The sequence below is a fragment of the Ambystoma mexicanum genome, chromosome 10 (genome assembly GCF_040938575.1).
Source record: "Ambystoma mexicanum isolate Mex_15411 chromosome 10, UKY_AmexF1_1, whole genome shotgun sequence".
NCBI lineage: Eukaryota > Metazoa > Chordata > Amphibia > Caudata > Ambystomatidae > Ambystoma > Ambystoma mexicanum.
In genome coordinates this window covers 729780637-729793747 of record NC_090932.1, presented here as the reverse complement: position 1 = coordinate 729793747, position 13111 = coordinate 729780637, and the positions used below count along the sequence as shown (strand labels likewise).

The 13111-nt window shown below is 44.9% G+C and overlaps 1 protein-coding gene across 4 annotated transcripts in view; it reads left to right on the top strand.

Moving 5' to 3' along the window:
• Positions 1-13111, top strand: part of LOC138491689 (glutathione hydrolase-like YwrD proenzyme) — an 846074-nt gene that overhangs the window by 629652 nt on the left and 203311 nt on the right. For all 4 annotated transcript variants that reach the window (XM_069618367.1, XM_069618368.1, XM_069618365.1 and 1 more), the window contains one exon: positions 4569-4740. In XM_069618367.1, the coding sequence (XP_069474468.1) occupies positions 4569-4740 (172 nt within the window). The remainder of the gene's footprint in view (positions 1-4568; positions 4741-13111) is intronic.

The following is a 13111-nucleotide window of genomic DNA, read 5'->3' as shown; positions in this document are numbered from 1 at the left end:
GGTCAGAGCACGCGAGCGCAAGGCGCAGGCAGAAGCTGCAGCCGGGAGGAACGCGGCGCGGGCCTTCATTTTAGAAAGTGGGGGTGTTGGATGGATGTCCGTGTCTGCTGGGCATCATGGCTGTCAGGTTAAGCATCTGATTACGGTGGGCCGCCGCATGTAGGCATGAAGAAGGGAGGCTCATATCATGATCATGATCAGATGGCTGCTGCAGCATTTACTTACAATATTATTGCAGCGCCGGCGGCCACGGCCACGGGCCCGGCACCATATCCACGGCAGCGGCCGCGGAGCCGCCGCAATAATAATGTAATGTAGGCCCGGCGGCAGCCGACATGATGATACAAAATATTTGCAAACAAAAAATGCATCATTTTTTTCACAGTCCAAAAAGAAATTACTTACTGAGCTGGAAATTAAACATACGCGAAGCAACTAGGCAATAGACCTTCTAGGCCGCAATGCACGTCACGGGACCACACGTTCGTGCAAGGAGACTGAGGGAGGCTCTGCTCTCACGAGTCACTGCAACCAGTGAACCACGCCTTAACAACAACAAGTGAAGTGAGGGTGGCGCGCCACTCAACAGACCCACATTACCCCCCCCCCCCCCCACGTCACCATGTCATTTCAGTGGCTCGCAAGAAGAACAGCCAATGAAAACTATACATTCTGTGTTACTATACAGAATGTATCAAACACAACAGAATGTTGGTTTTCATTGGCTGTCCTTGTCGTGAACTCCCAGGCCCGGCCAGGCTGAGGCCCTGCAAAGCAATGAATGATTTATGATGGAAGCTAAAGCTTGCAGGAAAGAAAGTTGAACAACAAAGCAATTGCAACGAAGCCGAAGCAATTACACGTGGCCAGCCGGCCCAATCATGTTCCGGTGCCCAAAAAAGACTGCCGGTGTTGGCCACCGGCAACCACTGGCACAAATTAAGCACTGGTTATAGCGCTTTATGCAAAAAAGCTGTATAATAAAAACAGTACACCAAAGGTCAGCATGGGAAAAAAACAATAAAGTCATCATGAGGAAAGAAAATAGTTATTTAAGGTGGGTTCAAAACAGAGGGTAAGAAGAGAGTGGAGAGCCAGTGGCAGAGTGTTCCAGTGAAGGCTAAAAGAGTAAAGGAATAGAAGCAGGACTGGGCATAAGGGAGATGAGGGACAGTAAAAAGAAAGAGGGATTGCGAGCGCAGAAAGCGGGACAGGAAATAGGAGAGCAGCAAAGAGAGGTAAGGAGTAGAAAGATTATGTAGTGATTTTAAAACCACACATAGAAAATTTAACTTAAGTCGGGTGTGAGAAGGGAGCCAGCGAAGAGTCGACTGAACATGAGAGCGGAAATGAGAGGTTTGGTATCATTGAAGGTAAGATAAGAACATGCTTTGCACATTTTAAAAAGGTGGGCTCTACAGGAGCGAGAAAGACAGGAGATATGAGAAGTAAAGGAAAGAGAAAAGGCAAAGTGAACAGCAGGATTATGAACAGTAGAAGAGGTAGGTAGGAGAGAGGGAGGAAAAGAAATGGAAACAGGGCAGAGGGCGGGGGATTGAGGAGGCAGGAAAAATAGAGCCTCAGTTTTGGAGGAAATGAGTACCAAGTAGGGTTTAGCCATCCAAGTCTGAATGGCTAACAGCAGACTGATATGGTAGCATGGATCTGGGAGGAGAAGGAAGAGAAGGATAGAAAGATTTGAGTGTCATCGGCATAGCTGTTGTGGGAAAGATCAAAAGAAGAGATAATAGCAGCAAGAGGTCTAGTGTAATGTGAGAATAGAAGGGGCCCAAGTACAGAGCCTTGGAGGACCTCGTGAGAGAGGGGAAGAGAAGAAGGTACATTAACCGCCCAGGAAACCGAATAGGTGCGATCACCCAGACAGGGTACAAACCAGGCTAGAACAGGCCCGGGATAGCCAAAGGAGGACCCAGAAGACTGAAGAAGAGAGTGATCTACAGTGCCAACGGCTGCTGATAGATCGAGGAGTATTAGAAGAGAAGAATGCTTGGCATAGAGTGCAGAAAGTAGAGAAGTAGATGCAGAGAGAGAAGAGCAGTCTCAGTGAAGGGATGAGGACGAAATCCAGAAGTGGACGCTACAAGAAAGAGAAGGGCTCAAGTGCTTTTTAAAAATGGGAAGGTTAGTGGAATATTTAAAAGGAGAGGGAGAGGGGAATACAGCGTTCATAAAAGAGGCATTAAGCAGAGCAGCAAGAAAGCGAAGAAGGAGTGGATCGACTAAAGAGTTATGAAGGTGGACAGAGAAGCCACAGCTAAAGGCAATAAAGAGGACAGGCAGGAAGAGGACGAGATATTGTTATGAAGTATAGTGCCCTTAGAGAAGTACTGACCAGATCATGAGCAGAGATGTAAGAAGAAAGAGCAGGATCAGAAGAAGGTGGGGGAAAAATATGAGATAGTGTTTGGAAGAGACGGTGGGGATATGAAGAGTAGGAATGGAGAAGGTCAGAATAGTGAGACTTTAAGAGCAATGTCAAAGGCAGAGTGCACAGAGGAAAGCATAGTAGAGTCTGAGTCTGCATCAGATTTGCATCAGTGACGTTCGGCAGAACAGAGACTATGCTTCTGGGTAGGATGGAACAGAGTAACAGGGTATAGAGAATCAAGAGACGTGGATATAGAAGAAAAGAGGTATGTAGGCATTTCAGTGCTGGACTGCCCTTGTGGGCGGCACAAAAACCTGATATGCAAATGGTTTTTCATCATTTGTGAAAAGTACAGTGAGCTAAAAGCGATAGATGGGGACTCTCACAGTGGGTAAAAAACGAAGAACAGGTTATCATGCCATGTTCTTCCGAGAGAGGGGCGCCCGATACCTTTTTTGCATTGTACTGTAGCCAGTCTTTATCAGTACTAGTCAGGAAAAACGGACCACAGGTCTAGTTTACTGATTGCAGACAGAAAGACAGCATGCACAACCTTGTCACTAGCATGGAGAACTTGTCCTGATCTTGATTTGAAGTGGTATCGTCCTTCTGCGCTTATTAGCAATTGGTGTGGACATACTTTTTATCAGGAGCCACAGGCAGACCAAGACTGACATCGACAATGCAGTGGCCATTAATCAGAGAGTGATAGAGTGAGAGAGAGTCAGAGAAATAGAGAAACAAGACCGGCCGCTGATGGAAGTAGCGCTGCAAGCTGTCCTCGCTCCTGCTCCTCACCAGACAGGCCTCGCATAATCTCAGACCCCAGCGCCTTCTACAGATTACCAGAGGCTTTTCAGGATTCAGCAACAATCAGAGCAGCTAGCACTTTACGCACTAAGCTAACCTTCGTATTTTATTGACGAATTGTAAACAATCATGTAAACAAACATTTACTTTATTCACCAGAAGAGATCACTTGCTACCATTTCAAATGTAGTGTTGTTGCAAAGAGAAGTCAACGATATGTTCAAATTGAGGAAGCTGGGCCATCAACATTAGCTATGGTTCTCTCTGGGCCTGGGTGTTGTGTGAGCAACACTTAAATAAACTCACCTGAAACAAATTAAAACTGTTATTAGTTGCATCCGAAAAACTGGACACTTGGAAAAAAAAATGGAGAAGAATATTGACAAACCAGCTGCACCCGGTTTATCATCATCATCCTTCTGATCTAGCTCTCTTGCTCTCTCTCTCTCTCTCTTCCCCTATGTGTCTTGCTCTCTGTCTCTTTCTATGTGGGTGAGAGTGATGTCAGGTCAGGTGTGTGTCTTTGCTAGAGCCTAGAGCTACCCCAGCCATTGATGACAGCTGCGTGAGCAGAGGGAAAAAAACGGGAATCTTTGGGGTAGGAGTCTGTGCTTTTTTTGCAAAAGCAGCATCCATGAACAAAACATGAAATTATTTAATCTTACTAACGTTGGAAATTGGCTATTTTTAAAGTTTTACAATGTTCATTGCAAAGGATCACATTCAGTATCTTTTGAAGCCATCATAAGAATGTTGCATTTGCCCTAGTCTGCAAAGCACATTACCAAGACCTAGAATAAGGATGTACTATATTTTCTGATATTTTATCATGTTTTCTATTTCAAGATGAACTTTCTGGTACACGCCTATTTTACTCTTATAGGAAATGGGAAGGCGACAAATAACATCAGCGAGGTTTCCAGCCTGCTTTGCATAACATTAAAGAGTGTTTTGGGAACATAAGAATGACAAAAGGTATTTTATATTTGACAAATACATATGTGATGAGAAAAAAAGGAAATACATAATGTACACTGGGCTTGGTGCTCCGTTAATCTTTCACAACACTCATTAAACCATACATCCTGATTCGGACATCCTCTAGCTTTGAATATCCAGACAGTTACTAAAGCATCAGTCTCTTCATTGACATTCTAAGACTATTTTGCCCAGAGTCTCAGGGTAAGGATGGCTATGCACATGCTCAGGTTCCAATACATATATAAGAAAGCACACTATTTCAAATAGGTGCCTTTCAGTACACATTTGATTTAGCAAAATAAAGAAATAAAGCAAACATGATAAATTGTTGCAGGTAACATTGTGCTCTGTTTTCTCAGTTTTGTTTTTCTCCTCTCGGTTTCCATAGCGATGCATCATAATTCTGCCGATTATCTCCATGTTTTGGTTGAAGCTCTAAAGCTCAGTGTATCTGATTCAATGTGGTACTGTACGGATCCTGCCTGCGTTCCCGTGCCCACACAAGAGCTAATTTCCAAAGACTACTCCAAAAGACGCTCCGCGCTCGTGTCCATGCACAGGTAAGATTTGATTGCTGATGTTTTAGTTGCTTAATGGGAATACATGTTCTGTGAATGTTGCAGGAAACGTCTACTTCAGAATTTGAGTAAAAACCGGTTCTGGCTGATCTTTCTACAGAACGCTTTCTCCACTGAACATTACCCCACTTACCTTATGTCTGCGCCGGCCCACTCCCCTTTCTGCTGCCTGTGTCCTCCTATCCCAGGAACTTTACCTGCCTTTTCTGCCGCACCCATTACCTGTTGCTGCACCACCCCTTTTTAGTTTGTGCAATTGGGTATCGCTTGCAACACCTATAAAGCCCAATCTATTGTATTCAAATACAGCTTCATGTATATCTAGGTAGGACTCTGTCATCTGACGAAGGGCACAGACGATTGACATTTGAGGAGGGGACTTGTGATGTTTGGCTATGAGCCCTCTCATTCCTGCCCCTAGCTACGCTATTCCCTATGGCTAATCCCACCCATTCCTGCCTATTTCTGCCCAAACGTCCTCTATAGCAGACCTCTTTGACCTCCTGTGGTAGTGGCCATGTTGTACGTCTCACGTGCTGGCATAAGGTGCAGGCATAAGGAGCAGGCTGCCTGGTTTTGTGTCATCTCCATTCCCCCTGGTGTTGGAGCATACAGGCTACAACCGCTCAGCTCTTTTGCATATGCAAAGCTCATAGGCAGGTCGCACGAGTAAGTACTGTAGGATGGATCCTGCAGTGTCGCTCATGAAGGTGTCCTGTGGCTGCAGCGATGATGGTTTCACCAGCATGTCCTGCAAGAAGCGCGGTGGAAACAGTAAGAGGAAGCTGCATGCAAGAAACTCCGTGGACACGAGCAGCAAAGCTGGCCCTGCAAGCGACCAGACTTTGCACCTATCTGTGGAGAGGGGCTAATGGTGAGAACCCGGTGTTTGGATGCAGATGGTTACGTCATCCATACCTACTGCCCGCCCCCCCCCCCGGCCCAATAATACATAGGTGAGAAGCATTACTCACTAGGGCAACCATACCGCCCATATCCCAGGCAGGTATAACAGGAGATGGACACATTCTAACCAATTCAAGATGTCAAGAATAAACAAACCGACAATTAAATAACACATGTACATGCATTAGACATGAAGAATACTAAAATAAGCAATGAATACGCTGAGCGCAAGATGAACAATGTGTGAATATACCTTACTAACATAGAAATGCAAGAGTAATGGGTAGCCATCTTTTCCAAAATGGAAGCCGCAACATGCTTCTAAGTAAAGGAAAGGGCTGACGGCTTCACAAGAACTCAAAATGCTGAAATAACAAAATACATATGTGCATAGCCCAGGTAGTAGTTAGCAACCCAAGCCAAGGTTACCATGAAAAACGGAGAATAGGAACATTGCAGCAGAAGTACGATATAACAATTTCCAAGATGCAAGCGATATATTCCTAGGTTAATTAAAAGAACAACCTGCCTTTGTAAACCAGGTGCAGGACATCAAGAAGTCAAAAGACTACATGAAGAATAACCCAGGGGTGTCCCCAGTAGTGAAAGGAACCGTAACATTCACATTAATATTAGATAAAATCCCAAAAAATGCAGGGTGAAATATTTCCAAACCCGGTCTCATCACACGTAACCCATAATTGAAGAACACTGTCTGTTCATGAGCAACAAACACAGCTGGGACATTTGCATCACTCCTCACGCATATTCCCAGACACAAGGCGCCACAGAGGGTCAAATACAAAGAAACCACCCTAGTTCATGGCCTAGGAATAAGGGATGATATTTTCTTTAACTGAAGGGAAAGCTTTACATGGACCTCTTTCCCCTACTCCTGTGAGGCTCATTTCTTGACAACCTATCAGTTGCCAAAGTTTGGTCAGTAGAAAGCCAACCAATCAAACCCCCCAAAGCTAAGCCGCCCAGTACACACTATGCCAACTAATGGTCTATTGCAGAGATTATGTCATTTTACTATTATCAATTAGGGGTGGTCTGAGGGGGAGCCATAAGATTGTTGTTACCCAATCAAAAGTGTAATCGCTATAGAATGTATATGTAGTCAATCCCCTTAATCAATCCCGGTAAACCCGTCAGTTTTGGTAGCTACGATTACTGCATGATGTCAGTTATGAAAAATAGTAAGTATAAAAACAGTTGTTTTTGATAAGCACGCTGAGAGCAATGGCATTTTATACTGTCCCACCTTTATTTGGATGTTAATAAAGTAGGGTTTTAACTACCGGCCTTTGATTTTCTGAGGTTGTTCGGCCTCATGGCATCCTGCTTCTTCCTGGTGCCAAAGGCTCACCTGAGAATGAGATTTCTCCAATGGGCTCTCAGCACTCAGTGGTCATAATTCTCAGAAAAAATGTCGGACCTCGTACAAATCCTGAGCAGAGTCTTACTGGATCTTCAGTGGTGGGCCTGTTGGGAGAACACCTTGAAAGGTGAACCATTTTGGCAACCATGGCAGGAGATAACAGTAGTGACTGACGCCTTACTCACGGGGTGGGGAGCCCACACCAACAATCTGACAATCAGCAGTCGTTGGTCTCCATTGGAGTCCAAACTACATATCAACCCTTTAGAGAGGAGGGCAATTAAACTAGAATTGAAGGCCTTTCTGCCATCTGCACGGGGAGGAATGCCCTGATAATGACAGACAACACAGTGGTCATGTACTACCCAACAAGAGAAGAGGTGTAGGGTCACTACCATTGTGCAGAGAGGCAATACAGCTCTGGTTCTGGGAAATTCAAGAAGGAATCTCTCTGTCGGCAGTTCTCCTAGCCGGAGAGAAGAACACAACAGCGGACACTCTGAGCAGGCAGAGCACAGTCTCCCATGAGTGGGAACTAAGCCAGGAAGTCCTTCAGGAGATCTTCCTTCTTTGGGGAACCCGTCAAGTGGATCTGTTCGCGATTGGTACCAGCCGGAAGTGCAATCTGTACTGCTCATGGGAATTTCCCCCAAGAGGAGCTTTAGGAGACGCGTTCGTAGTGGACTGGGAATTTCCACTCCTATTCGCATTTCCTCCAGTCCCCGGCATTACTCACGTAATCAGGAATTTGAGAAAGTTCAGGAAATCCATGATTCTAATTGCGCCGGATTGGGCCAGGAGAACATGGTACCCGGACCTTGTGGACATGTCCATCTGCCCTCCAATATGTCTTCCACTAAGAGAGGAACTTCTCTCGTGAGAGGAGAGTCAGGTTCTCCATCCGGATATCAGGAAACTCAGCCTTCTCGCATGGTTTCTGAGAGGCTGAGCTACAAAGATAGGGACCTCCCGGATGACGTAAATCTTTGTACCGCTACCGTTGGACCAAGTTCTGCAGCTGGTGTAGAGATAAGAATGTTGACCTATTTACATGTACTACACAGATGGTGTTATCATTTTTGCTACATCTGGCAAATCTGGGGTTCCAGATTGGTAACATCAAGGGATATTTGGCTGCACTTTCCATTTTTAAGCGCAATTCACAGGAGGTTTCTTACTTTAAGATTCCTCTAATAGTGCAATTCTTAAAGGGACTGCCAAATGTTTTCCTTCCAATCCCTTTTCAAGTACCATTTTGGGATCTCAATTTAATGTTAAACTTTTTAATTGGAGTGCCTTTCGAGCCTTTACACTCCTGTACTTTAAGGCTACTAACTTTAAAAAACATCTTTATGGTAGCAATTACTTCAGCCAGAAGGGTGATTGAGCTACAGGCTTTATCCTGCAAGCCTCCTTACACTATCTTTTATAAAGACAAAGTGGTACTGAAAGTGAAGCCCACTTTTCTCCCCAAAGTTGTCTGAGTTTCATCTCGCTCAGAAGATATTATCCTCTACCGCATCCTGGGAAGGAAGAGGAAAGGCTTCACAGGCTTAACACTAGACGTGCACTGAGCTTTTACATCTCCAGAATGACAAGGTTAAGACAGGATGACCAGTTATTTGTGGGCTATTCAGGTCACAAATTGGGTTTGGCTATAACCAAACAAACTCTATCCATATGTATTATATTGACAATAAGGGCATCCTACAAACTGGCGGGGTAAGATCCTCCGGAACACCTAGAGGCTCATTAGGACCAGGGGCATGGCAACCTCTTCTTCTTTACAGAGGGGAGTCCAATAAGGGATATATGTGCAGCTGCCACATGGTCGTCTGTACACACCTTCGCTAAACATTACAGTTAAGACTTCTTGGGGTCAAGAAGCTGCATTTGGCAAAGCAGTGTTGCATTCCGTGCATACACATGAAATGTCATGTCCTACTAAATTCTACTCACTCCTCCAAATTAGTTAAACTACTTTGGGAGTGTATCAAAGATGAGGAATATGTGGAAGGACACAATCCATTTGAAGAACAAGTTACTTACCCCTGGTAACGTTCTTTCGACTGGATGTTCCTCCCATGTATTCCTTATCGCCCCTCCTAACTTACCTCGCAGTAGAATTTCCCTTGCGGTTACAGTCTACGCTCTCTAAGGAGCAGTAACCGTCGGACACAAGATAATCCTTCACTCGTAAAATCGGAACGGAGGCCAACGGGCGCTGCACGTTGACATTGAGACGGAGGCCTTCTAGAGACATCAAGTCGACAAGCAGCGACACACAGCGCCCCCTGCTGAAACAAATATTCTGAAACAGCAAAGCTGTATATTGGAAATATCAAAGGAATACGTGGGAGGAACATCCAGTAGAAAGAACGTTACCAGGGGTAAGTTACTTGTTCTTCTGCTAAATATTATCAAGATGCTCTCATTTATGCACAGGAATTCTGCTGCTAGGGTATTGGGACATCTGCAGAAGACTACACGGCTTTCAATTATAGACCCGCCTGTAGCTGGAGTGGCATTCTTGGGATCTCTGTTCATTTACATTTACCCAAAAGTCAGATGCTGAGAGTCAGCCAGCAAACTATTTCACTAATTCCCTGATTTCCCTTTTCCTATTTGAGCTCACCCTTGCTATTCAGCTAGAGAGCTCGCAAATGTTGTCCTTAGGGCAACAGGCATATATAGTATTTGTACTGCTGCCCCTCTCAACATCTACTTGAAATGCAGTTCATAGGATACAGAAGAGGTAGATCAAGTTGCAACGATTGTATGGTGCTGGTGATTGATCAGAAAACGTAAAGTGTGAATGTTCAAAATTATAACGTTCAGAAACTATTACACACAAATACAGAACACTTTAGTTGGAAGTTAGGATTTTTTTTTACCTCAAAACAGTTGTTCCAAACAGCCAGATCTTTAAGCCGGCCGCCCTGACTAGCCCTCAACACCATTGCTCATAATTCTGCCGGTCTTAAGTACCGGACCTCTACAAGCTGAAGGGGATGCCAGTACTCCTTTGGTGTGGAGAAAATAAATGAAAACCTCTTCCTTCACTGGACTGTGATGAAGGACTATGCTCCAACAACGTTTGCTATGGATTGCTGTGCCCCCTCTCTCTCTCACTTTCAGTATTAAGGTTAAGGTGGTCCACTTTACAAAATGGTTTCGCAGGGCACTCTGGATGGGGTAGCGCATTAGAAGCAGCCTGCAGTACGCACACTTCCCTACGATATCATTTGTGCCTCCCCCTCCCCCACTCAACCCCCTTCTCAGCTTTTGTGGTAACATTAGTGGCAGATGGCATTTTAACAAATAACAAAAATGCAATAAAACTGTAGGTCCATTCATTACAGATGCATACAACTCATCTATTAGAACTCTGTCCAGGCCCTGCGGGGCAAAATGCATGCAAACCTCCTATATTGCAAATGCGTTGAAACCAACCGAAGTCACATCACAGAAGAGAGCATTGCAAGGAGCATTATCAGTCTTTGATGCTTAGAGGTTAACATAAAAAATGACATTGCAAGAAGTTGCCATAAGTAAGCCGATTGGTGCACACAAGCTTGTGCCTTTGAGGAGAGGCTCACGTTATCCTGGCTTTTTCTTTGCATTGTCAGGCTTGTATTTATGCACTTCCCACTAGGAATCCAGGATTACAAGCCACACAATGCAGGTTTAGTTTAGTTAAGTTTAGTTTATTCATTTGTATTGCGCACCAGACCCGAGGGTATGAGGGCGCAGGAGCAACAAGTTTATTCGCAGGTTGGTTACATGTTACAATGCAGTACATTAATTACAATGGTTTTATGGATACAATGCAGTAAATACAATGGATAATAGATGATTGAAGCAGTCATGAAAAGGCAAAAGTTTACGGATTTACAAATATGCATATTTCCAGGTAGGTAGCGGTGAGGTGGGATGAAAGGAATTAGCGGTCATTGTTCTTTATCCAGTGTATGTAGTTACGTCTAAAGTGTGTGTAGGTTTGGGGTGTCCTTAGAGAAGGTGGTAGGGAGTTCCAGTGTTGTGCTGCTTTCACCTGGGAGCTGTTGCCACCCATTTTGGTGCGTTTGAATCTGGGAACTGTGAGAAAATTAGCATTGGAGGTTCTAGTAGGTCTGTTGGAGGTGTGTTTACTTATTCTATCGACTAAGTAGCGGGGGGCAGCGTTGTTGAGGCATTTGTGTGTTAGTGAGGCTACTTTGAGCAGGATTTTATCTGTTGTGTTGAGCCAGTTATGGGCTCTCCTAATGTTGGAGATGTGTTCTCTCTTGGGGATGGTGAGCGCTGCTCTGAGAGCGTTGTTTTGTAGCGTCTGTATTTTGTTAGTAACTTGTTTGCTAGCTCCTACGTAGAGGGCATTGCAATAGTGCAGTTTTGATAATACAAGGGCTCTGGCTAGAGTAATGCAGCTCTGGGTGGATAAGAAGGGTTTGGCTGCTCTTATAAGCTTACATGTGTAGGCCGTGGAGGATGCCATAGAGCTAACCTGTTTATGGAAGGAGAGGGAGGAGTCAATATATATTCCTAAGGTTTTCACTTCCTTAGCTACTTTGATCGTGTTCCCGTCTATAATGAAGCTGGTGTAGTTGTGGTCCAGTTTGGTTAGGTTTGTAGTGGAACCAAGTATAATGAGTTCAGTCATAGACTGTGAGATGCCATCAATGCCTGGATGATGAGGTACACCCTCTTCACCAAGGCCAAATCATGGTTGTAATCTCCCGTGAGCGGGATGGGGATCTGGGTATCATCGGCATAATTAGTGTAGGTGATACCCAGACCATCTAGATCATCAAACAGGGGCTTCGTGAATGCCTTGTACAGTGTAGGGGAGACGCATGAGCCCTGGGGGACTCCACATGTGATGGGGATGGGGTCGGCGGCAGCTGTGGTGGAGAAGACACGCATGGATCTGTTGCTGAGGAATGACTCGATCCAGCCGATGGCTTCTTGGGAAAAGTGGGCAGCTGAATCCAGGTGATTGCATAAGATTTTGTGATCAACTAGATCAAATGCTGCGGAGAGGTCAAGGAGAAGCAGTAAAGCTGTTTTTCCGTTGTCTCTAAGAGTGTCAATTTGAGCCTTCAGGTCGATAAGGGCTGTTTCTGTCCCGTGTTGGGGTTTGAAGCCTGATTGTCGGATACCAAGGAGATGGTTTAGTTCAAGGTATTTTTGGATTTGTTGGTAGGCTGTCTTGTCTAATATCTTGAGCAGGAAGGGGACTGTGGTAATAGGTCGGTAGTTGGTGGGAATGGAGGGGTCCAGAGAAGGCTTTTTGAGAAGGGGGAGGACCCAGGACTCTTTGAGGTTACTGGGGACGGTGTCTGAGGAGAAGGAGGCGTTGATGAGTCTTGTGATGAATGGCGAGAGGTCTCTTGCTGCATCTTTAATCGTTTGTGGGGGGCAAAGGTCGCCCTGACAGTTAGATGGTTTTAAGCTGAGAATGATTTTTTCCACTTCGAGAGTGGAGACTTTGGAGAAGCTAAAGCGAGAGGGGTTGGGCAGAGGGTGTTGGGGCGTGCGGCGCAGGGTCGTGTTAGTGGGGTTGATTGGTTTGGCTAAGGAGTCTTTCTTATTTTTGATTTTAGTTTGAAGGCTTGTGGCTTTGTTGTTGATGGCATTTTGGACACTGGTGCACCATTGTTTGTCCTTCACACAGGTGTCTGGGGTTAGCACAGGTGTTTCCAGTTCTTTAATGATCGTAAACAACTCTTTGGTGCTGGAGTTGGATTGGGCGATTCTCAGGTTGTACGACTCTTGTTTGGCGGCTATGATTTCTTTTTTGTAGTTGGACGTTATTTTATTGAGCAATATTTTGTTGTGGTCTGTGGGAGAATGTCTCCAAGCTTGCTTCATTTTGCGTTTTTCTAATCTAAGGGTTTTGAGGTGATTGGAGAACCAGTGGTTGAGATGCTTTTTCGGTTTACATTTTCTTAGTTTTAATGGTGCAATGGAGTCTAGGGCAGTGCGCATAGTTTTGTTATAGCCTTCTACAAAGTCGTGAGGGTTGGAAGAAGCAGGGAGTTGGTTAAGAGTAGGGAGGATGAG